The sequence below is a fragment of the Podarcis tiliguerta genome (genome assembly GCF_965153285.1).
Source record: "Podarcis tiliguerta genome assembly, chromosome: 7".
In the NCBI taxonomy this organism is placed as follows: Eukaryota; Metazoa; Chordata; class Lepidosauria; order Squamata; family Lacertidae; genus Podarcis; species Podarcis tiliguerta.
Genome location: NC_139540.1, coordinates 21,099,753 through 21,126,223, shown reverse-complemented (window position 1 = coordinate 21,126,223; position 26,471 = coordinate 21,099,753). Strand labels below are relative to the sequence as shown.

Below are 26,471 nucleotides of genomic sequence, written 5' to 3'. Positions count from 1 at the left end.
GGGGGAATGTGGCTCTTGGCATGCACAAAGTTTCCCACCTCTGTCCTAAACCATAGTTTACACTAGGCACACTTTATCTGGCTTTGACTATAATGAGGAAGTGCAGTTAGCTGAAAATGGAATGAAACCTTTTGATTCTCACAGCCATGTCGCCCAGGTTCATTCTTGTGCTAAACTATTCTTTATGTTACATCCAGAAGCAGTAGCGGTGTTTGTGCTATGCCTCCTGTTTACTTCAGCTGCTGTAGGAATCTAAAATATCAAGCAATTTGAAACTACTGGGTAGAAGACTAGATACATTATGTCTTATAATACAGTTCTTCCTTGAATGCATTTTGTGGGGAACACTTTCAAAAAGCTTCACTTTTGACACATACTTTTTTTTTAAGAGAGAGAGAAAGGAAACAAATAATAGCCTTTCCTTTTCCTGACTTTGTAACATTTTAAGGTGTCAAGTTATTTTTGGCATGTACCTTCTTTTTGGATCAGTGCTTATTCAGCCAATATAGTAGCGTAGACTGCAGAATGCCCCCTTGCGTGTTTTTAAACTTCCCTATGCAGAGGAAATTAGCATATCAGGGTGAAGAGTCCAGCTTAGTCTTCTTTGTGACATGCTATTTTTCATATGCAGAGATTTATTATTTTGTTAAAGGCAAATTCAGACATTCAACCTCTCCTGCTTGTGGAACTGTACAATCCGGAACACCTTTATTGCTTGATTATACTGAATGTGTAACTGCTCAGATTTTAATCTGTCCTTGGAAGATGTAAACCACTGATGTTATAAATGTTTCTAAGCAATGCTATCTAAGATTACTGAATTATTAGGGATTCCTCTTAGGCTGGTAAACATTTTTTTTCAAGCATTTTATTGGCTATTTTTGCCTCCATTAACCTCCTGACTTCTGTATAAACAGTACTTGAGGGTTACCTCACTTGTTTGTCCAGTTACTTGAAAGGTTAGCAAAAAGTGGATATCTGCTCGACCTCTCTTATCCTCATTAGCAGATTCTAATTGTTCCCAAAGAGATCAACTTTTGCCCTTGTTTGCCCTTGTCAAATTGGACTCGTTGTGGTTTTTACAAAAGGAGGCTTGAAACTGAAATAGCACACCCAGTTGAAAAATATTTAAGGCAATGTTGTGTAGAGCTACTAATAAATATTTATGTTACATGATGCACCACCAATTCTGAATCACAGGGTTTGGGTACTATAGATGAAAATTCAGAAACGGTGTGCCTTGTTTGTTTTCCCTTGTGTGTATTTATTTCAGTTTCTATCTTTCCTCACCCCTGGGGCCTGGAAACAGTAATAATAATTTAACAAGGTACAGTACAATCAGCAGAATGAAACTTCAAATTAATGCAATATTATATTAAAATATCTAAATCATAGATTTAGAATTGTTGGAAAGAACCCTGAGGATCATCTAGTCCATCCTGCAGGAATGTGCAGGAATGTGCAGCAGTCCCGTACAGTGATCGAACCTGCAACCTTGGTGTTATCAACCCCATGCTCTAACCAACTGAACTATCCAGACCCTATATATTTGAACACTTCCCATTAAAAGCCTCTTTCACAACTGGAAACTCTTCAGTCTTTTGTGGAAAATGTACTCGTTTCTGATTTTGACAAACCTTTAGCTCTTTCCAACATAATAATTATGCTTAAATATAACCCTTTTTGGCCTTGTCCGTTTGGGCCTTCAAAGCTGCTTACAACAAAATTACATTTTAGAATGCATCAGAAGATTATACTTGACGCAAACAATGGACCGGTTTACATGTAGCAATAAGCCATGGCTTAAGTGTTAAGTGTGGTTTTTCTGAACATCAAACTTCAGCCCGGAATACTATGTGTTGTTTGCTAGCAACAAACCACTAGGTGAAGCAATGGTTTGTTGTTGGCTTATGAACCACGGCTTGTTTTAACTATGTTTTGGTGTTAGGTTCAAACCTAGCAGCCTTGGTTAACCATGGTGTGTTTCATCACCCCATCCCAAGCTACTATGGCATTAGCAGCCAGAAAACAAACCAAGCTTTGGCAAAACAAGCTGTGGTTTGTTTGCCCATTTGTGAGGTAAAACATAGCTTATGTGTGAATGCATTTGGATTGGTTTCCATATGTATGACCAAATCACAAGAATCTATGTTAGATTTTGAAGGAATGATAGGAATACCAATAAGTTAAATATAGGTAATGTTCAAGTATATGCATGCCATAAAGTAGGCCAGGACGAAATGCAACAGGCCCCAAATATTAACTGACTATTGCTAATATTGCAGTGGTATTCTTATTTGAAGAGATGGATATACTAGTACTGTTGCTTTGTTTGAAAATCAGAGCTAGTAATAAGGAAAGCAGATTACTGCGATACCTTCCTAGCACACTCGTATGCTGACTCTCTAACATTATGTTGGCTTTGGAGATATATATTGCCCACTTATTTTTGAGTAAAAAAATTGAGATGTTTAATATGTGTGTGTGTGTGTGTGTGTGTGTATGGTATATATAAGGTATATAAGAGCATAAGCTGTCTATGTTAGGTTGTCTATGCTCTTGATTCCTCTTTTGAAAGAACAAATCATAACATAAAGATAAATCCAGCAGCAAATGTCACCATGTGTGTTGGCAATGACCAGCTAACCTTTACCACAATAAGATGAAAGAATAGCCCATACTCCCATGATGTTTTAACATTAGTCCTCAAACTTTTTATTTCCCAACAGCCCAAATAACTGACAGCTCTGCTACATATACTGAAAGTGAGTTCAGGTTAGTTTGGTACAAGTGGTACAGATAGGTGCTCTGATATTAGTTGGATAGGAAAATGCAAGTGCAACTAGGTGCTGCGGAAGGACTTATGATCTGTTTTGCTGGGTCAGACCAAAGGCCCATCTAGTCTAGCATCCTGTTTTCACAGTGGACAACAAGATGGCTGTAGGAAACCTTCAAGCAGGACCTGAGCACAGGACCATTCTCCTCAGTGGTGATTCACAACATCTAAAGCCCTAAATGACTTGAGACCTGGGTAACTTCTGAATTGCCTTCATAGCCAAGTCCCTCTAAATATGCTTTGTTTGGGATCTGATTCTTTGCTCCACATTTCTCAGCCAACAGTGGTGTAGTGGCGAGGGCCAAGGAGCAGAGCCTTCTCCATTTTGGTACCTACACTGGGAATCCACGTGTGATTGTATGTGGACAGAGCAATCCTAGGTATAGGAAGCTGGTGGAATGTATACCACCTTAAATTAAGCTGGTGTAAGTTACCACATTCCAAACTCTATTCAGGTGAGCTGTCTGAGCCTGGCAGAAGGAAAACAAGCCTTTATGTTTGACATAAGCCACACTTTTTCTCCAGTGTAATTTCTGCTGGGTTGCTAGGTCACGTGACTGAGCTGAAAGAGGTTTGTAATAGCTGGAAGCCTTTCCTTCTCCTGCCACACCTCAGGAACATTGTTTTTGGGGGAGTTACAGCAGCATAAGCCTTTACAGTAAGTACTGGCTGAGCCAGGGTGAAGGACTTATGCGAGCTCATCCCCACCTCTGCTGTGACAGCCCAAGATCCGCCTATTGCAAAGTTATTCACCCTGGTGGATCTTGGGTTAGAACCTGGTCATTTTCTCTTTCCCTTCGTTTTGTCATGCATTTATTGAAAAGCATTAATAAACCACTTAATATTTGAAAAATATATTATGTGGTGTACAACCTAAAAACAAAACAGCAGTGGCAAAAAAGCATATAAGACAAATAAAAACTGGGATACAGGGAATCCAACCAAAGAAAAGCACGGTCCAATTTTAGGTATCAGAAAAAGCCTAGGCAAAATTATTTCCTATTGTTGTGTCCTTTTATTAATTTGCAGCTTTATAAAGGCCTGCTTTGGTTGTTTAACTTATTTTTGAGCTTGTTCTGTTGATTGCAGTTTTCCTATGATTGCTGATTTATATGTTACAGACATATATGACCATTTTAGAGCACAATCCTAACCCTCTGATGTTGATGGCTGGTGTTTGTGTAGAGGTTGTATTCAATGCTAGTCCTACTCAGATCAGACCCATCGAAATAACCAGAACTAACTCATCTCCATTAATTTGGATAGGTCTAATCTGAACAGAATCAGCATTGGCTGCAACCCCTGTGTATCTCTGCTGACCTCCACTGATGGAGAAGAGGTCCCCTGGTGGGGGGCGGGGTGCTCCATTGTGACAGAGGCAGCAGCCTCCAGCTGGTGGCAACAGACATAAAGCTTGATCAGAAGCACCATGGATCCCTCACAGTTGTTGCAGTGAGAAGGAAGAAAGAGACACCACAACAACTTCTGGCAAGCTGGCAGGACTTAGAATGTGATGGTGGATTAGCTGCTTTGCTCATCCCTAGCCCCACATAGGACTGAACTTAGATTGTCACCTTAAAATCTTTTTTAAATAGGCAGATATAAAATAAATGAATGAAAGAAAGAAATTAAAATGGAATAGAAAAAGTGATTTCTTCCTTGTAGACAATGAGAGGAGTGGAGGAAGCTAATGATTTCAAGACTCGTTCATGTACCGCTAAACCATAGTTTAGTGTTCCATCTATGGGCAACCTGTGCATAGCTTGTGATACAGTCCAACTAGAGCTGCTCAGGGTGGTTTGTAGGTTTTCAGTTCCTTTCCATGGTGGTTGGACAAGCCTCTTGAAAACAGCATTGGTGAAACATTGCCATTGCTGCTCTGTCACAACGCTGCCATATAACACTATATATTGATGTTAATAAATAATAATTAAATGATAAAACATTACACTGCTACAACATTTGAATTGCTAGGTTTGTAGCATAGTAGTGTCAGCCCACATATCTCGAGCCTGTCTTTCCCAGCGTAATGTTAGGGCAGCGTGATGGTCACTGTGTCTTATTTTCCAAACTATTAATGAACCCACAGGATTTGGCTTTAAATCTATGCTTCCAACTTCTGAGTCAGTCATGGAAACATAATTTCTCTCACAAAGGTTTGGAGCTGCTGGAAAATGATCTTATCCAGATTTATTTATTTATTTATTTATTTTTTGCTGGTTGGGGGGAGAGAAAACCTAGTGGAGTATTACCTTGAGACCCTTTTCATTGTACTCTGTATTCTGAGTCATAGTTTCATGATGTTTGATATACAGAACAAGGACTGGTGAATGATAAATGTCTAACCGGCATTTCACTACCAGCCTATGTTGATAAGGCTTACTAAATTCCAGATCAGTTCCTGCCTTGCATCTAGATTTAACAGAGAGATGGAGTGCCAATAATCTGAACTTTTCTACCCTAACACACAAAATGCGTTTCGTAATAAAATGTGTCACTTTGCCTTTGTAAAGAAGGGTGGGTATCATTCCTCCCCCCCCCCCAACTCCTTTTGGGCTTCATTCAAATGAATTCTGGCTTCTGCTTTGAGATTTCTTCTTCGAGATCATGCATGTGGAATCATTAGCATTATTATTTCAACAGTAGTAGAGCAGCACATCAGCAGTCAGTAAGGGGGGAGGAGGGGGGAAATTACATTATCCATTCAGAATAATTCCCCACTATAATATAAATGTTACCCAGGACAGAGCTTTGAAATGGATACTGATTCTTTAAATTCTTTCCTGTCTGTTTCAGGAAATAGTAAGATCTTGTTGATAATGAAGTACAATGTGTCTAAAGTTCACTTCTAAACACTTGGCTCTTTTCTGTGAAAGTCATCTGCATTCCCTTTATAATTCTAAGCCACCAGAGATATGCCTAATCTTGGAGATCTGATCCAGCGCTATCATTCAGAAAAATCCTTGATAATAATTCCGCCATTCAGATCTATGAAAGCACTAAAGCTTTGCAGCTTGTGTCGTCTTCTGCTTCTTCTTTCTTTTGCTTTTTTTTTTTTTTAAGTCCCGAGGCTGGGGAATAAGGCCTTGGCTTATGGGTTTGGAGATTTAGTTGTTTGCAAATAAAATGATTATTACTATTATTATTCAAGTTCTTAATCAATGCAAGCAAATGGCATCTGTTTGTTATCATCCTTTCTCCAGAAGACAAAGGCTCCAGTCCCTATGGTGCTGACTGCTGGCCCCAAGTGGCTGCTGGATGTGACTTGGCAAGGAGTGGAAGACAACAAAAACAACTGCATTGTGTACAGCAAAGGTAAACACAAGCTGATTTTCCCTTCCACTTTCTTTGCAAGGAATTAAAACGGTGCTGATGAAACGTGCCTGTTGCATAACAGGTGGCAAATGCAGGTTACAAAGGCGGGCCTGTGGTTCTCCTTTCTCTTCTTCTGATCTAAGAAGCATTATTCCATTTTTTTTACCTGAAAAAATAGTTTTTCTCCATTATGCATTAAATGAGTGTGAAGCAGAGGCATACTATTACCACTTAAGATTCAAACAGATAAAGCACTTAAGGAAAAAAAGCAAAGAGCTTTCTTATACTTGATGCATTGTATTATATAAAATGTTGATGCCATTGTAAGCCATTGCCCAATTTACCTGCCATTTAAGCCACTGTCCAAAGTATGTCCTAGGTTTTACAGACTTGTTCAAAGACTTGTAGGAATGTAGCATCTCTCTGATTCCCCCACCCCTTAGTTTCTTGCTGCATTGTATCACAAGCCTCTTTTGAAGTTTCTTTGAGCTTTGAAAGTTCATTAAGTAGTTCATTAACCTGCAGTTCTAACCTGATTTAAATCCAAAATGTTGTGCTCGTACCCCCTACCTCGTGAAAAGTGTGTGAACCTTGACGTTTTTGAAAATGTTGTTGAAAAATAGCATTTATTTTCTGAAAGATAATTGTAAGAAATTTTATTGTTGTCATTATTTTGGAACCTTGACAGTGATTAAGTATTGAAGGCAGCTAGATTTGGCTCACTGTGTGTAAACAAACAAAAAGGTTCTTTGCTCATTAACGACATCATGATGCTATTTAAAATGCATGGCAATTACTACTTTCCAACTTTCCAGTGTAGTGATTCCCAAAATGATACGCTAGGATCCACAGTGGTCACAAGAGTATTGTGTGTGGGTTACCATGTGGCCAGAGATTATAGCTGCAATCCTGCACACCAGTGGGTTGCTGAAATCCCATTAACTTTAGTGGGAACTTAAGCAGCCTAACAGCACAGGACTGAAGTTGTTGTGTCGTAAAGGTAAAGGTAAAGGGACCCCTGACCGTTAGGTCTACTCGTGGACGACTCTGGGGTTGCGGCGCTCATCTTGCTTTACTGGCTAATACGGTGCAATAGGCAGGCATCTGAACTCTCAAGCTAGGACTTTGGTTCACAGGAGGATTTAGAGCAAAGGCAAAACTTAAGTTCTGTACAGATAAAAGTATAGAACCTGTACAGATAAAAGTTTGGTCACCACTCCTTATTAGATTGAACGTCACCCCAGCTCCTATCAGTGTTCCTTTGATCAATAGCTAGAGGCCTGAGCTTTTTTTTTTTAAAAAAAAGGTACAAAATTAAACCTGCAATGCTGAATTGGTACTAAAGATCTGTGATACCTGACTGCTCAGTCAAGAAATTGTGAATACAGCTGCTGTGCCCCATTAGCATAGTCAATGTTGTATTTATCCCTCCTCCATTTAGTCTTTCCAACTAAGCTCAGGTTTCAAATTCTATAAATCCCCAGTCTCACTGCTTTGTGATTGCTTCAGAAATTGCACAGTTCTACAGCAATTTATTTTAGGGTGTTTTTTTTTATTCCTTACCAAACAGACCCACTGAGATGAAAGATTTGTTTGCTGCGACAACCTAGTGACCATTTTGCATATAACCAGCAAGGCAAATAAGCACCCATATCACTATATTAACATACAAAACACTAATCATAACATCAAAGGCTACTAAAACTTACTAGAAACAATTACAACTTGTTCCTATAATCATTGCAATTTGTACACTTATAAGAGGATTGCCTTTAAACTGCTACAAGCCTTTGAAAATTGAAACACTGAAAACAGAGAATTTGCATGTTTAAAAATGAGTAGTTGCACACTAAGGTCTTATGCATTCTTCCTTTTATAATTACAAAACACCAATAAATTAATTTTGTAACCTGAAAATACCTGATTTAGTTAAGGAAAAACCTTGAGCCAAAAAGGGAATGAATCTGCATCATTTTAAAGTGTAGTGTGACTCATTGCTCTAGCAGCAGAAAACAGCACAGTATTTTGATGTTTGCGTACAGTAACATTTTTCATATGCGTGAGAAATTGCAATTTATTTTGAAAGGTATTAAGGACTGTTTATAGGGAAACTTTGCAGCAGTTATCCAAAGTACAACTTCAGCCTAGAGATACATCAGGAGTAGAAATCCAGGATGTTCATAGTGGAAAGTTTTCTCTGACAGTCTCTTACACTTCTTTTTTATTCTTATAGACTTCTTACATGTTTCTTTCCACCCCCACCTCACACCTTCTTGTATTCTCTCAGTTTTCTGGAAGGTGCAATGCCTGAGCTATGGGGAAGATCTGTAAGGGCTGATCCTGCTACAGAACTACTTGTTTAAATTCAGATCCGATAGTAACGTTTTCTTGAAGAGGAGCCAATTTGCATCATTGTGTATGTATGCTGAAATGTGGCAGTTTAGCCCAACAGCAGATGAGGTGGTAAAATTGTTCCCGAGCTGTACCACTTTAGACTGAAGATTGTGCTTTGTGTTGTTAAATGATGGACATAAAAATAACCTTTATTCACATGTAGGAAGCAAACTATTTTAGACCTCTCTATCCTAACATCTAATTTACTGTATGGAGATGGCTTTTAATATGGAGAAGGGTGTGGTCTGATGTGATAAAATCATGTACTACATATAAGGTTGAATTATTCAAGGAAATTCTATGGTTTCAGTGCATGTCTAGGGACTCATTTTCCATCAAGACACAATTTCTCCATGCTATCAAAATTCCTTGGGGATGTCAGCTAGTATTGGCATACTAATATATTAGTATATATTGAAAAACAGGATTCTGGGGTTCACATAGACAGAAATTCATTACCATAGGATATGATGATGGGCATTACTTTAGATGGTTTTAGGAAGGGATTGGACAAATCCATGAGGGGTTACACTTGTTATTGGTTATTGGTCATGAATCAGGAGGTTGCATAAAACAGGGAGAGTTATTACCTGCATATTTATGGATTATTTAAAATACTTCCAGGCTACCCAGCCTTCAGTAGGTTCCAGGGCAGTATGCATAAAACATAAACTTAGAAATTCCTGGTAGATCCTGGCTGGTCCCTGTGCGAAACAGTATACTGTACTAGATTAGATGGAACTTTGGCTCACACCACATGCTGTCGAATCCACATTTTCACACACTCTCAGCCCCAGACATGGTGTGTTCCACAGGAAAATGTTGACCTGCTGCAGCCTCCCTTACCTGGGTTGCTTGCCAGCCCCTGCAAGACACCAATGGCAGGTTCTGGTGAATCATAAGTCAATCAGCTGAAGGATTTTTGCCACCTCAGGATGCATGCTTCCTGTACTCCAGTGACATTTCATCTGCTATGTTCAGATGGTTTATTCTAGGTGTTGAAGGAAAAATAACAGTTGCAATAACTTCATCATTTTTTCCAACACAGTCTCTCTTTTTAATTTTTTAAGTTAGTTTCATGTGCCCAGTTTGGGCAAGTACAATTGCTTATCTCATGCCTCAAAATCTACACAAAATAAGATATCTTATTGGGGCTGTAACAGCTTCAAGATGACATAACATTTGTTTTCCCAGTTGAAAAAAATATAACTCCTTACTTTTCATAAAATGATCTTATCTGTATTAAAAGATTGGTGTGCAACTCGTTGATTGAGTACTTTTGTGAAAATAGTCGTCAGATCAAAATGAAATAATCCTACTAGGCACTGCTACAAATGGGAATGTCAATGAAGGTTATGTGTGCATTGGATTTGTCCTAAATTTCCCTTAGGAAAGGTGTTTTTCCCCAAATTCTTGGTTGCTATTGGATAAATACCTTCAACTGTTAGAATGTACTGCATTGATAGAGTAGCCAAAAGGCGCAGGGGACTGGATAAGCTAGAATGTATAATGTATATTGACCCTCAGTGGGTGTTTGATTCTGCCCCTTTGAAAACCTTTCAGTAATATTTGCTTGGTGTTAGATAGCATGGCATGTGAAGATATAGGCTTCTTTAGCCTGTCTTCATGCTGATGAAAGCATATTCTTTCACTCTCCTGATGGTTAGTGATAGCTTAAGCAACTTGGATCCTTCTTTTCTGTGCATCTGTTTAAACCAATACTGAAGCATCATGGATAAGCAAATTTGGAAAGGGCCATATGATGATATTTGCTGTTTTCCCTTTTGGTTATCCATTATGGTTATTCATTATGCTAACTACATCTTTAACTGTGGTCAGAGCTAACCACAGTTTTAGAATAGAATAGAATAGAATAGAATAGAATAGAATAGAATAGAATCATAGAGTTGGAAGAGACCACAAGGGCCATCGAGTCCAACCCCCTGCCAAGCAGGAAAACCATCAGAGAACTCCTGACATATGGTTGTCAAGCCTCTGCTTAATGCAGGACCTAAACGCAGGTCCAAAATGTGGTTTGAGGCCTTGGAACCATGGTTAGCCCTAACTATGGATAGCATCATAGTTGTTTTTACAGCTAACTGTAGCTAGGCACTGTGAGGGAGATTTGAATTCTGGAAGAGATGGAAAGGGCAATAGGACATGTGATCTTGTTTCCCACTCCTGGCTTGCTTAACTGTGGTTAAGCAAATTGGCAGCATCATATATGAATTAGCTCTTTGGTGTTCGTTTGTTGTGGTTGAATTAGCCTGTTGTGGCTGCATAAATATATAGAAACAATAAAATAACTAGAATATAAGTGTGATAAAATATATTTGGATAGCTGTATTTTACTACCAGGAGAAAGATAGAGCTATGCGGTGCTTCTTCCATTGATGGAGTGTAGCACTGAGGTACCTACCGGTCTTGGATTGGGAGTGATGTAAACAGAGAAGTGATGGTGGCAGAATTGGACAGGACACATACTTGTCAGCGAGCTGCTCACTTGAGTGCAGTATATACTCAGACCAAGAAAATGGCAAATTGAATAGCTGCTATTAAACAAAATCTGAGCTGTTAATTATTACTCTTAGATTAAGAGTGCAATTGATTAAGAGTGCAAGGCAGGCCTTAAATGAAGGGAAAAAGAAACTAGTTACCGAACAAAACTGTGCACATTGAAATGAATCTGTGGGTAAGCACACATTATGTGTATCTTACCTAAATCATGGGTGTGAAATATATATATATATATATATATATATATATATATATATATATATATAAATTTGGTATTGGCAAGAGAGGGGGCCTATAAAAATATTTAGCAGTGGGAATTATAAAATCATAAGGCGATTAAGTTAGCTAGTTGTGAAATTCTAATATTGCTTTTTAAATGACTTCAGGATATAGGAGGTGCTAAGGTTATTATCTGTTATCAGGAATACAGCAGAATTGTACGACTGGATAATAACTAAACAACTGACACAATGTAAAATTACATTATCAGTGTGTTAAAACAAAATTGCGCCCTAAAGGAGTCTACATGCCAGCTCAGAGCTGCAGTGTAATTATGCTTAACTCTGATAATTAAAATACAACGGAGATCAACAGAATCATTTTCATTAAGAAAATTATTAATGATGGTGGTATAACAGTAATTGATTGCAGAGCACCACAGGATAACTCCATGCAGTAAAAACCAACATGTTTAATATATGTCTGAGACCATTGCAGTGTGGTGCGTAAGGCTGAGGATGTTTGAAATTAAGATAGAACTGGTGAGATAAACTTGCATTCAGAACTAAAGATCATAAAATGGCTGCTTTTAAAACTATTTTAAAAAATTTAAAATTCCAGTTTTAAAAAACCAAAACAAAACAGGAGTGACTACCCTGTGAACTGTAAAAAAAACAAATAAATAGCTGTTTGCTGCATCAATTACACAGCCGAAGTAGGCAGCACAAATATTTCTCAAGCCTTCTGTCATTTCTTTTTATGTTCCACATTGGTTGTTTTTACACTTATGATCATGATTTACTGATATTATTTTATTTTCTATCTGGCTTCACCAAGTAGTTTATGTCCTTAGTTATTATTGAGATGATGCAGAAGAAAGCATTTGCGCTTCTCCCACTCCTTTTCAATGCATGCTTAATGAAATGTGAGTGGATAATTCTATATAAATAATAATTGATAATTGGCTCAGGAGTAGCAATTTATGTTTGGCCTCACATGCTTTAGAAAGGTGCTTAAATCTTCTCCCCCTGAAACCTGCTATCTATGCATGCTTCAGCTTTTTAAGCAGAAACTTCAATATTTGTTTGGAATGGGGGGGGGTACTCTTTTCTTCTCTTCTTCTTCTTCCTCTTCTTTTTGTTTAAGAATAAAAGTAATAATAATAAAAATAACGTCGTTTAACTTGTAAGCAATGTTTTGGAAGGTTCCTACTTGTTTTTATTCTTGCGCAATGCTTACAGTACAGGTTAGTGCTATATAAACAGACTCAAATGAATGATATTAATAGGTAAAGGTAAAAAGCTAAAGGACCCCTGGATGGTTAAGTTCAGTCAAAGGTGACTATGAGGTGTGGCGCTCATCTCGCTTTCAGGCTGAGGGAGCCGGCATTTGTCCACCGACAGTTTTCCAGGTCATGTGACCAGCATGACTTAACCACTTCTGGCGCAACGGGACACCGTGACGAGTGCCAGAGTGCACAGAAATGCCGTTTACCTTCCTGACTCAGTGGTATGATCGTAATGCCACCTTCCCGACCTGGTGGTGCTATTTTCTGTAGAAACCCCTTCTCTCTGAAGTGCGAGTAGGTCCAGCCCAAGACATTCTGGCGGCACCTGAGACGAACCATGCTCCTCCCTGCCACAAATGAAGAAGAGGGAATGAAGCTCTACTTTAGGTACTGGGTTGCGGGAAGTGGACATTTATATCAGGAGCAGGAGGCATGCGGAGATTTACATGTGATTCATTTCTTGGAGGTTGGATCTGCTGCCTCTGGATCCTGATGCCCAGGATGGTTGCCTCACCTTGCCTCATGGGAGGGCCAGCCCTGACTGCTAGCATCTGGTATGTGTGTTTGGCGGGAACTTGAGAAACAATTCTGTACCTTGTCTTTAGAAAATCCGTTTTATTTAAATAGGTGCCTAGCTTGTTGGACAGATTCATTTTTCTAACTCTGCTTTTCCATATTTTAATTATATTAATTATATATTAAATTTAATTTGAACTGGCTGCTGTTTGTTATCTAGGGACACGGGTGGCGCTGCGGTCTGAACCACTGAGCTTCTTGGGCTTGCCGATCGGAAGGTTGGCGGTTCAAATACCTGCAACGGAGTGAGCTCCTGTTGCTCTGTCCCAGCTCCTGCCAACATAGCAGTTCGAAAGCACGCCAGTGCAAATAGATAAATAGGTACCACTGTAGCAGGAAGGTAAATAGCATTTCCATGTGCTCTGGCTTCTGTCATGGTGTTTCGTTGCACCAGAAGTGGTTTAGTCACGCTGGCCGCAGGACATGGAAAGCTGTCTGTGGACAAACGCTGGCTCCCTCGGCCTGAAAGCAAGATGAACGCCGCAACCCCATAGTCACCTTTGACTGGACTTAACCATCCAGCGGTCCTTTACCTTTTTAAACCTTTATTTGTTATCTATTTCAAACTGGTTTTTAGATTACCTTATTGTGATTTCGCTTATTTGTTCATGTGGAGTGGGCATTTTTATTGTGAAAATTGCCTAATAATAACAACAATAATAGTTATTGTATTTGACAAACGCTCTTCTAGCTGAGTAACCCAAGGTGATTTACCTTTTACTGTTTTTAGCCACATTGGACATCTTTAAAGGAAAGGCAAGATGCAAATGCAAGAAATAAATAATAGTAAACATTTGGCTTACTTAAAGTTACATCTCAATCGGATAGAATTTCTTTTAAAACTGTTTTTACTGACAGATATCTGTTATCCATTCTCAATGGCAAACCAACTCAAATGAGCTTTTAGAGAGAGGGAGCAATCCAAAGAAAATGGTGCCTGTTTCCAGGCCACTAAAATGAATGGGAGTTGTAGAAAGGTTGGTAGATGACACCCAGAGTGTGACTTGTTAGACAATAGACAGCTATAATGAAGCTTAGCCACTTCTAGTATTGCCAACTAACATTGACTTTTTGGTAACTTATTGCTGAGCTGTACGGAGCCAGCCCAGCCATGAGGGAGGTACAGCCTCTGCTTCAGGTGGCAGAAGCCCTCCAGCTGGCATGCCTGTGAGCCCCCTGCTTACCCTGCCACCTCTGCCAGTGGTGGAGAAGTGCCGCGAGCAGCGGTGCCAATTTTGGGCAAGATCGCTCATATGATTTTGGATGCTGCTTCTCTGCTGAGGTCCAGCACCGAGGGCCTTCTGGTGGTTCCCTCGCTGCGAAAAGTGAGGTTACAGGGAACCAGGCAGAGGACCTTCTTGGTAGTGGCGCCTGCCCTGTGGCACGCCCTTCTGTCAAGGAAATAAATAACTATCTGACTTTTAGAAGACATCTGAAGGCAGCCCTGTTTAGGGCAGTTTTAAATGTCTGATGCTGTATTGTTTTTAATATTCGGTTGGAAGCTGCGCAGAGTGGCTGGGGAAACCCAGCCAGATGGGTGGGGTATAAATAAATTAATAATAATAATAATAATAATAATAATAATAATAATAATACTGCCAGTGGCAGATGGGGCAGGGTGTGTGGTGGCAGTCTTGCCGGTTGGGCTGGTTATTGCTAGTTCCCCCACACCCCTATACCACCTCCCACACAGTTTTGGGGGAGCAGATTTTTTTGGGCTCCAGGGAGGGGGACTGCAGGAGAAAGGGAGAATGGGCAAAAATCGTTGTGCCCTCCTTCTGCCAGTGGAAGTGTCCCAATATCAGAAATTTCTTACATTTTGCTTTTCAAGCCCTGAGTCTATTGAAGTCTTTGGGACTGAGGAAACCATCATTCTCACAAACACATTGCTTCACAGAGATGTTTCTACTTTTGTCTTCTGTGCAAAGCTAAAAGGGGGAGGGGGCAGCACAAATTTGCTGAGCCACACATTTGAAGTTGTCGACAACCCCATACACAAGAAAACAGAAGAAAATATATATGCACTCTGTCCTGTCAAAAGGCTTTCACCTTATCTTGAGAGACTGTCAGGGCAGGAACATCATGGAATGGACAGGAGTCTATTAAATTAATAAGCTGCAGGATGGTGTCTGGAGAGTTATGATGCTCCATAAATCCAGTTTGATCATGGTGGACAAGGTTTAAATCTGCAGACTTCTAATACACATCCACTTTTTGGATTGAATTTGAAGTTTTGTGCTGGAGACACAGAGATAGTCTTGCAGCTTGTGAATTAAGATTTATCTTCTTTTTTCCCCCTCATAGCATTTTTTTTTTTATTTTAAAAAAACAGGGATTGACAAAAATGAAAGTACCTTAGGGATCCTGGCAAATGTTACTGCTTGAAACGAAAGAGCTGTTGTCAAGGTGAAACCATGACCTAGATGCCTAATATCAAACCTTGGTCTTCTCAAACAGCCCCATCAGAACAGAGAGCAAAGGGTCTATATGAAATGAAACAAGGATGAATTTAGCCACAGCCTCTCTTATAGTGATTCCTGTCAAATGCTCCTGCCCTGAGTTTATGACACGAGGGGAAATGAACGTTGGCAGGTGTACTTTGTAAGAAATAAAAGGGGGGATCTGGGAATTTATTTTTCCCTGATTATAGAAACTTCTATTTTATGAAAGCTGTTTCTGCAGTACAAGACTACCGTGTTGCTTGCCCTCCAGATACTCAGCCTGGTTTTCATAATTAAGAGAAGAACTTTGTCATAATATTTATAGTGATTACTAGTTCCCAAGGAAGATTAATGGGAAATGTTAAAAAGCAACCTGGGTGTTGGACGTGAACAGCTAAATGAATGCATGGAACAAAACATTTAAATCCCCCTTGTACGCATGTGGTCTCTAGCTGATTACAGATCTTCAAGGGAGGAAAGGAAATTTACATGGCTCCCTCTGGTGGAAGAGCTTTGAGGTTTGGCTCCTTATGGAGCCAGATGAACTGACACCAGCAATTAATAATTGTGGTGGGGGACAACCTTAGTTTTTCAAGGTGACAGGGCAACTGGGCAATTGTATACTTGGGTTAAATTGCTGTTAAGCCAGGATTGTACCTTGCACTCTAGGGAACCAGTTAATTAAGTTCAGCTGGATCACATAGTGTTGGAACACAGTGATTATTTAACACAGGTAAATGTATTTTAGATTAGATGGTTTGTGGAGCAGTGGTTCATGACTTATATGTAATTTATATGCAATGCATTTAGGACATAATATAGTTAATGATAATTACTACTACTTAGTACTGTGTGTGTTGTTGTTTTTTAAAAAAATCTTTATCAGTCTTGTTCTTTTCACCAGCAGGTTTTAAATGGAATGAATGTTTAGCAATGTTGCAGTTCAGAAAACCTCCCACCAATATTATGCTGGATATACATACACCAGATTGATTAAACATTAGCTAAGGCAGTGATCCTATAGATACTGACCTGGGAGTAAGCCCCACTTAATTCACTGGGTCTTACTCTGAGCAGAAATGGAGAGAAGTGAGATTTATGAAGCCTTTCTCCATCCGCAAGTATTATTTATTTAGAATATATTCTATTCAACTATACACAACCTATGGTTCCATATACAGAACCTCAATCTAGAGCAGTCCAACTGATCTTAATAGGCTGTTACAAAGTAAATGTGTTGTGGTCTTATATCTCAGCCCACCTCTCAGCAAAGGTATTTGTGTTTAAGCTGATCGAATTCCACTGAAATCTATGGCAATAAACTGGTTCAAGTCCAATTACTTTGGCTTAACTTGGAACTGGATTGGACTGTCAGTCATGTTCCTAGCTTTCGCGCGCTAGCTGCATTGAGAGTCAATGCCAAATAGAATGATGGATCATTGAGCAATATAGGACATATTATTGGGAAAGTATTGTTGTGAAAACCCACAAGTTCTCATAAGTCTCAAATAAGATTTTTCCAAACCATAATATTGATTTTTAAGATGAGGGGATATACATATCAACACTATTTATATTGTAATATTTTTGGTTTCTATAATGCAAGTATGCTGGGTATGCCGGCTGATGATCTGCAAGTTAAATAATGGCTTGCCCACTAATCAGTCGTGATCTTTATATCAGGCTAATTTAGATTTATGACCCTGGCATGGGGTCCATGTGTGAAACACTTTCCAAACAGTGGCAATACATTTCAACTCTAACTTATAGCCTCATTAGGATAACATTGACATCCTAATTTCACCAGCACAACCTCTTTGTGGGTGGTTGTGGGTCTTGTTTGCCCAGTGGTGTGGTGGGAAACATTGCCTGCTAAGATTTGTTGTTTGAGCTCTGGTGCTAAGTGGTAAATCTGCACCACTACTTTCCCTCTTGTATTCTCATGCTTTAAAAAAAAAAAAAAGTATGTGTGGTAACAAAGCGACATTTTCCCATGTTGTGTGGACTGTGCTCAACTGTTGCGTGTTCACAGCACTGGAATTGACCCCAAGGGTTATCTAGTCCAACCGCCTGCAATGCAGGTTATTTATGCCTTGTTGTGGCTACTTGGCCAAGCACTATCTATCTGCCACCCTGCCTAGCCACAGTGTGGGGAAAGGTTTGTAGCTGGCTATTGGATATAATAGTGTCTCTTAATATTGTGTTTCTTGTTCGCAGCACCTGTCAGGGACAGGTTGTACAGAGAGTGGGAGGCAGGAGCCTGGGAACTCCCAAGGGAAACCCCCAGAAGAGGAAGGCTCAGAGCCAGCGGATTGGTGGTGGGACACTGAAGAGAGGTCAGAGGGAAAAGGTTGGGAGGAGGGGCTGGATGCTGAAGGGGCAACAGGGTTTAGTGAGCAGGAAGTGCCTGTGGCAGGGAGCAGTTCAGATTCTGAGACTGAAGCAGAAGAGGGAGGTCAAGAGGCTTCTGAAGAACCCAGGGAGTTCCCTCTCCTGCTGCAACAAACTCCCCTCACTCCTGGTCTCCAAGAATGCACAGAATGATGAGGAGGGCAAAACAGAGACCAGAGGTGCATAGATGCAGTTTGAGACTGCTTGGGAAATAACCGGGAGGAGTCTTAGAGCGGGTGGAAGGCAGGGACCTTCAGTCCTGGCAACTGGTCCATAGAGGCAAGACCTGCTGGGAACTGTATGCCATTTCCTTGAATAAAGAGTTAACTTCACTAACAACAGAGCCCTGCGTCTTTCATGCTGACCTGTGTCTGACTCCAGCCCTGACAGCACCTAAAATTGGGTAACATGCTGACTGACTATCCTGGCTTCCCCATCATATTCCTCCCTTGCCATGCATATAAGCAATCTAGTTTTGCCCTTGATACACAGACTCGTAGTATTAATATGGTATGTCAATGAAGGGCAGCTTTCAAGTAGGTTTGTGAGCACCATGCAGTGCCTTGCTTGGTTGTATCAGTATATGAAGATATTATCCTACATCATTTGTGGATTGCAACAGAAAAATGCACCAATGTTAGATCAATAAGATGAAGAAGATGGCAATGAACAAAAGCAGCAGAAACATTTTGGAAAAGTTGCTTATGTATTAAAATATTTTTATTCTGTCTTTCAGCTCTGCCATTCTCACTTGTTTGCTTGTTTTAAAGAAGCTGAAAGACATGGCAAGATTTTGTCAGGGAGACATTCAAGAACAAAGTCTGATAATACGATGCTTTATAACATAATCTTCATAAACAACAGCCTTACTGTAGTTATGTGTAAAAATATTGCTGGATACATTGCAGATAAGAAACTAGACACTTGAAAACAGATCAAAACAAAGATATGTCTGTGTTTAAAACAAAACAAAACACACTCATACAGAGATCATTCATAGGAGCAATTGACTGATATGGCCTAACCTTCAACTCTGAAACTGTGATGAACTTAATGGGATTGATCTGTGAGCTGAAGAAAACATTCAGAAATGTTGGAACGGAAGCGTATGAGACATGAGGGAGTGAACTGGGTCTTTAGCCAGCTAGCAAGTACACTGATATTTTGTGATGGGCAACTGCAGTTAGTATGTGACAGAAAAGAAAGAAAACACTCTCGCATAGAAGTGTGCATGTAAGCTAGGCTATAATGTGTACACAAAGAAACTCATAATCTGCAAACTATTTTCAACTGTTCCTTTTTTTGCAAAGGAACATGTGATCTCTCTTTAATGGACTAAAGTGACCAGATGAAAGGTTATTAGGCTACTTCATTTGTCGTTAAGTTTAAAATCTAAAGGAGACTGTACAACGTGTTTTTTAAACATTGTGTTCTAAAATGCAGTTTCCATGTTTCATGTTTCATTCTGCTCACCCAAGGAAGAAATGTAGCAGTCTATCAAAACTAAAGATTTATAACCAATAAATAACCCCCTAGTTCCATATTGTAACGTATCCCCATTTAAGTCGCTAGCCTGCAATTATTATTTTTTAAAAACTTGTCTGCTTTACAGTTTTAATGGTGGAAGACGGACAGAGCATTCAATCCTTCCTTTGCTAGCCTGCTTTTTACTTATAAATGACCATTCATTTCTACCTATGCCAGCCTCTTTGACTTCTGTGCTCGAAAAGGCTTCAGCTCCCATACATCTTGCACTGAAGCATATGATTTCTGTGTGCAGCGAGGGGGGCGGGGCACGCTCCTGAGGGGCGTGGGGCACGGAGGGTGCCCTCCCATGTTCCACAGTTCAGAGTAGGAGAGGGGTGGGCAAGCTGTTGCTCACTCACCTCCTGCTCTCTGCCACCGGGTCAGACATGACCCGGCAATGGAGCTGCTGTGGTCGGGTGCGCCTTGCCATGGCTGAAGAGGGCTACTCTCTGCCGCCGGGTCAGAAGAGCTACTGCCGCTGGGCATGAGGTGTGCTGCCCACTTGTCTGCCATTTTGTTACCCCTCCCCCTCAGTCTTGACACCCGGCACGGACCACACCTATCACACCTCCCTTCCTACACCTCTGTCTATGTGTGGGAAATTAATGCATGAGTGTTAGTTAGTGCATGAAGGGGTTAAGACAACAGAGTTAGTTTCCTAGATTTAGCTAAGTCATGCCCTTCTTCTCTGATGGAGAAAGCAAAGCATTCTCTTCCTGTTTCCTCTTTCTTCTTGCCATGTAACCTATGACAAAGGACATGTCTAAGCTTTGTTCTAGGCTTAGAGCACATGTTTGAAGCTATCTTTCTGTATTGTCTACCAGAGAGTATTCTGCCTGTGTTCTCCTTGCCGCTGCTTGGATAAATGCATGAATGAGATCTTTGAATCTATAAGTAAAACATTTTAAGCTTACTTAACAGTGTGTAGTCTGCTCATTCCAAGAGGGGTGGAAAGAGGGAAGCGCTTTTCAGGTGGACTAAGCAGGATGTGCAAAAAGTTTAACTGCCTTCATTCCTAACACTTCACTATGCTGCTTAACTTTGTGAGTATAAACTCTGCTACTGGGGTCTCTCTCCCACTGGAGAGTGCAGAGTCTCATGCTTTGAATCTAGGCACCCATCTGATTCTATTATTAATTCACCCGACACATGTGGGTCACAGGATCATATATATTTCCCCCCACAGGTTGTGCAGGAAGGGGTCTTTCACTCTTCAGTCCATCTCTCCATTGCAGTCCACTGCAGTGCTGTGTTGGATATGCAGACTGTGCAAAAATCAAGTGGATGGGTGGCAAAGTCACTGATCACTCTGCCCCTTCTCCACCAGCCCTTGTTTCTATTCTAGATGCGAAGGAAGCAAAGCCCCATCTTGCATATTCAGCAAAGAAACCAAACAGACTGGTGACAGAGGTATAGTTTGCTCTATTCCAGGCATAGGCAAACTCGGCTCTCCAGATGTTTTGGGACTACAACTCCCATCATCCCTAGCTAACAGGACCAGTGGTCAGGGATGATGGGAATTGTAGTCTCAAAGCATCTGAAGGGCCAAGTTTGCCTATGCCTGCTCTGTCCCTTTGCTGTGCTTCTGTACTGTGTACTGTGTACTCATACTCTGTACTGTGTACAAAAGCATCCACAACATAAATTCAAAGCAGTCCTATACCACTTTAACAGCCATTAAAAAGGTAAAGGTAAAGGACCCCTGACAGTTAAGTCCAGTCGCGGATGATTCTGGGGATGCGGCGGCGCTCATCTAATCTGGAAAACCATAGTTTGTTACAGGTGCTAAGAGAAAACTCCTCACAGAGCTACAGTTTCCAGCACCCTTATCAACCTATAGTTCCCAGGGTTCTTTGAGGGAAGCCAGGACTTTTAGAGTGGCATAAGAGTGCATTAAATGTATATTGTATATATGACCACATCAGACTAGCAAAGGAGGGAGAGGGTGCTCTTTGCCTCCTCCACCTGCTGTCTTGGATGTGGTGGAGGGAGAGCTCTCAACCTGTGGGTCCCCGGATGTTGTTGGGCTACAACTCCCATCATCCCTGAGCTCTGGCCTTGCTAGCTAGGGGTGATGGGAGTTGTAGTTCAACAACATCTGGGGACCCACAGGTTGAGAAAGGCTGGCTCACAGTGTCAGCTGCTGCCAAGAATGTAGGACTTCCTCCACAGTCACTGACAGTGATAAACATTTTGCCTACAGTTTCACTCATAATTTGTCCCAAGCTTTTGATACTGTCTACAGCTATTTCTGTATGTTTGTTATTTTTTGTTTTGCTAGTAAATATTATTGTTGTTGTTTTGCTAGTAATTATTAATTTTCAACCTCATAGACTAAATATATACTGTCAGTTTCCGCTTAAGCAGTGGGATTCCCCTCTCTCTCCACGCACCCCCTAAATTTATTTACAGGTTTCCACCCCAGCTCTCTGGAGCAGAGTATGAGGTACGTGTGATGGAAGGGGGATAAGTCCCATTGCTCAAGTGAAAATTGATGGGACAGTTATTTAACGGTACATTGGATATAGACCACTTTTTCATTGCTATGTTTTTGGTATGCCATTTTGAGTTTGATAAAATTAAGTGGGAGAAGACTTTTGAAAATAAATAAAAATTACTTGAGGCATTTGCTTTGTGTGGAATTGCAGTGTGCACCATCCATCTCCGCATGCAGATAGCATGGATATATGAGATGGTCAGCAAATGGTTGGTTGCACAGAGTTTCCATTCAGATCATGATTTTTCTAATCCTCAGAAAAGGGTTTGGGAGACTTTATGAATGAGGCATCTGTGGAATTATATTTTTTTGTCAAGCCCCTTGTATGGTAGAGTGGAGGGCCGCAAAGCCTGCAGGATAATTTAGGATGTGATGGACAAATGCAACCATGTTCAATACTCCAGTAGATCTACTCATAAGAAACATAAGAGACTTGCTGGATTAGACCAAGGGCCCATCTAGTCCCACATCCTGTTCTGCCAGAAACAACTGATTTGGCTCTGGTAATTGCCTGAATCCATTCTTTTACTTTGTAAAATGGACCTATAAAATTATAGTAGGGTCATATGACTGATAATTAGCTACTTGTTTTATTTAAAAGTGGGCAAGCAGAGAAGGACCATAGTGTGTGTTTCATATCAGTAAAGCACTTGGAATCCAAATGCTGATCTCATGCTAAATTTGCCCACAATTCACTTTCATATGAGTGAGGGGTTCAAAACCCAGTCCTTAGTTATAAGCCGTTGATATTCAAATTTCTCATGGTGAAGGCTGGGATAGAGAAAGAAAGGTTGGTGCCTTTTTCAGTCCCTAGGCTGATGAAATCCTCAGGCAACATATATAATGTGCTAATAGGAGATATTGTGAACCACTGTACTCCCCTGAAAAAATATATATGAAAATGTATGAAAGCACCTGAACAGAATGAGCGTACTGTTGCATTTGAAATTGTTAGATTGCAGTTCTCTTATAATACATCTCAGGTTCTAGTCTGCTGGCAATATAGTTTCAATAGATATACTAAGAGAAGAGAAATGCCAAGACCAGCTTTCATAGATTTCTCTCCCCCCCCCCCCACACACCCCCGCCCGCTCTTTCTCTCTCTCTCTCTCTTTTAATCCCTGTGAGGCTCTGTGATTTTTCATAGCTGGACTAAAGTTGTGTCAACGGGAGGCTTGCACCATAAAGTCTGAAATGTTAAAGAAAGCTACAAGGAACAGCTTTGAGGCAAGGTTTCAAGCTTTGTCATCACGCTTGAAGAATTTTCTGTTTAATGTACTGTAATGCAGAATTCAATGGGGACAAGTTTAATTGAGTTTTACACAACCCAGTTGGGAGTAGCGCTGCAAGGTAGGTGATGTCTAGGTTTTTAATCTTCCACTCCGGAGAGGCTTGTTGACGAAGTGGTTCTTTCTCTTTGTAAGAAAAAAAGGAAGCATGAGAAATGATACATCCGTGGATAAAACCAATTGGCAACCCCCAAAGGAATGAGGGCGATAAGGCGAATCCAGCACTTGTAAGAAATAAAAGAATCCAACTGTTCATTTAAATGAGAAACAACACATGTGATTGAGGAGGCAGGGAGGCTGGTCTCTGGAATGGGGAGGAAAGGAGACTAGCAAACATAGCCGCTGATACTGGAGGAAGGCTTTCCAGACAAACAATCTAGTAGTTGTGAGAGGGATTAAGAGGGAGATGGCTAATGATGTGTATATATTATTGGGGGGAAACAGGGAATAAAATACTTTTTTAGGTATCAGAGAAGGTGGATAAAGTAGCAGGAGGGAGAAAGATGCTGCTGTTAGGCAAGCCCTACTTAAAAAAATATATATCTTCCTTCCCTGAGGCCTAACATAGCCTCTCTATCAAGCAATGTAAAAATAGCACTGGACCCTGTCAGAAAGAAAATAATACCTTCTCTATAAGCCTTAGTGTATTAAATTTTAACTCTGTAGAGTTTGTGTGTCTTCTGCTGGCACTAAACCAAACATAGGGATTGACATGTGCTTCAAATAACGTACCACTTCCATCACGCTGTTTCTTTTGTCACTCATTACAACTATTTCATAATTGTTGAAAATAGGAATTCCCAGATTTTCATTTTGAATGTTACATAGGTTGAATTGTGAATTATTCTGCCATGATAAACATTTCACCCTTTCACACCCACACCACCTGTTCTCTCCAAAGACCCTCTATTATCGAAACCTGTGGCCCTCAGCTTAATTTCATGTGGCCCTCAGTCTAATTTCATGCACTCCACAGTTGTAATACCCACTATGCCCACTTTTTGTCCTCCCACCATTGGCTCTGCCTCTGCCTTCTGGCAGCACCACCATTGGCTCTGGCTCTGGCTCTGCCTTCTGGTGACTGCAACCCATCTCTATTAGATGGTCCACTTGGCACATTAACAAAAGAGAATATGCACCACTGGAGGAGAATGACAAAAGAGGACACACCCCTTTGTTCATTTCTCCCCCCAAGTCATACTCATTCCTCAACAGACAGAAAGAAAGAAAGCATACACTGAGTTATTGCTCTTTTCATGAACTCATTGTAAAAGTCAGACTCAGTAGAATTAAAATGGAACCTTTGGAATTTACACGATTTTACATGGGTTTTCCCAAAAACACCACTGTCTTACTTTGATATAAAGAACCAGTGTTTTTTTCTGGGGGGACGCAGGGATATGCATGCCCCTAAACATTTTGTGAATCTTTCTACTTTTGTCCATTTACTGTATTTATTTTCCCTGATTTGAACTATAAAATGGTGATTTTCATAAGTCAAAATGAGAGTACCCCTAAACATTTATTTTTTTAGAAAAAAAAGCACTGCAAAGAACAGTGATGCCTGTTGGAAGTGCAAAGCTGTGAGGGCTATGCTTTTGGATTCTGAATCTGTCCCAAAGTCAGAGTGATGATATCATATTGGAAATTGAGATAGTAAGCGGCTTATACTTTACCCATAGTTCCTCATTTTGATATGCTCATGATATTGTACTACCAGTGGGACAGTGAATTAATTCAACATCTCTTTGCTGCTGCCACGGTGGTTATTTGAAAAAAGTGGAAGAAAAAGAGAACACTATCGATGAGAGAAGGGATAGCCAAAGTCTAGGACATTATATGTGTGGCTAAGCTCACAAATATGGTGAGAATAATGTCATCAAGGAGAAAGAGGGTCTTTTTATAATTTACTGGAGCAATTAGGTTCTTGTGCTCAGTCTCAGATATTTTATCTTCTTTTGGTGTTGATTTATATGAATTTATATGTTCTTCTTTAGTCTTTGATAATGAGAGAGAGAGAGAGAATACCCATTTATGCCCATTGGCACTATACTACACAGCACTAGGTGACCCCACTGTAATCCATCATTCTATGAGAAGGTCATTTCCCCCCACCTCTCAGAGTGCACTTACGGTAGCAATAAAATTGTTTGAATTGGTATTGTAGCTATCTACAAAAACTGCCAGAATTGCTCTGCAATGAATATAGTGTTATGAATTGGGGGGTGGGGAAGTAGGCTATATGCAGAGATCCTTCTAATCCCGGGGTGCAGCAAGTGCTAAACTCCAATCAAGGCTTCTCATTTATGGAATAACCAGGCTAGTTTCCTAGTGAGGTATAAGGAGAACAAAGGAAGGGGCTCCATGGGAGATGGCAAATCAGTGGAGCCCTCCCTCAACTCGCAGATAGTGAGAAGGACAAAACCCAGAGTTGAAAGGTGAGAGTTTGGGGGCAGTGATGTGACCTAGAAGGAAAGCAGCAAGCATGAGAAAGAGTCAGATCAATGTTTGACAGCAACGTTTGATTTCTGTTTGAATCCAAGGCTGCAGCTAGGGAAGAAACAAGACCCTTTTGTGATGTTAATGCTGAAAAACCCACCCATCATAGGCTCCAGTTGTATATATGTGTAAATAAACCATATATCATAAAGACCCCATTATCTCCACTGTATCTCATTCCAAAAGGAAACATAAACCCTGGATAAGCAGCTGGGACCCCTGGAATCTCACCCTGCTTGGAAATGGGGGTGGCATGCAACAATACATAATATTCTGAATAAATGGTTTCAAAGTTATTAGTCATAAATGTCAGGGAGAATTCAGAGGAGCAAGTGACAGAAGAGGCGGAGCAGGGGCTTGGGGATGCTGTGGAGCCCTTCAGCCACCCAGAGACAGAAGAAGCGGAAGAGAGGGCGGAGATTAGACAGGAGGAGGAAGGGCTCAGGGATGCTGCAGAGGCCTTCAACCACCCAGAGGCTCGGGAAGGGAGCTCAGACTCTGGAAGGGAGGGGGCTTTCAAATCAGCACAGACAAGGAGGGAAATGAAACATAAGGATCAAAGATGTCTCATGCGATTCCCACACCTACTTTGTTGGCGCGAGAATCGAAGGAAGCCACTCCCCAAATCTGACTCAATGGGTTCGGACACATAATCCTGAACTGTGCCTGTTTCTTGTACATA

The 26,471-nt window shown here is 40.6% G+C and overlaps 1 protein-coding gene across 14 annotated transcripts in view; it reads left to right on the top strand.

Annotated features, from left to right (window-relative positions):
- The window catches only part of ZFPM2 (zinc finger protein, FOG family member 2), a 448,057-nt gene that overhangs the window by 315,105 nt on the left and 106,481 nt on the right, over window positions 1-26,471 (top strand). For all 14 annotated transcript variants that reach the window (XM_083450430.1, XM_083450426.1, XM_083450428.1 and 11 more), the window contains one exon: window positions 6,040-6,151. In XM_083450430.1, coding sequence (XP_083306556.1) covers window positions 6,040-6,151 — 112 coding nt within the window. The remainder of the gene's footprint in view (window positions 1-6,039; window positions 6,152-26,471) is intronic.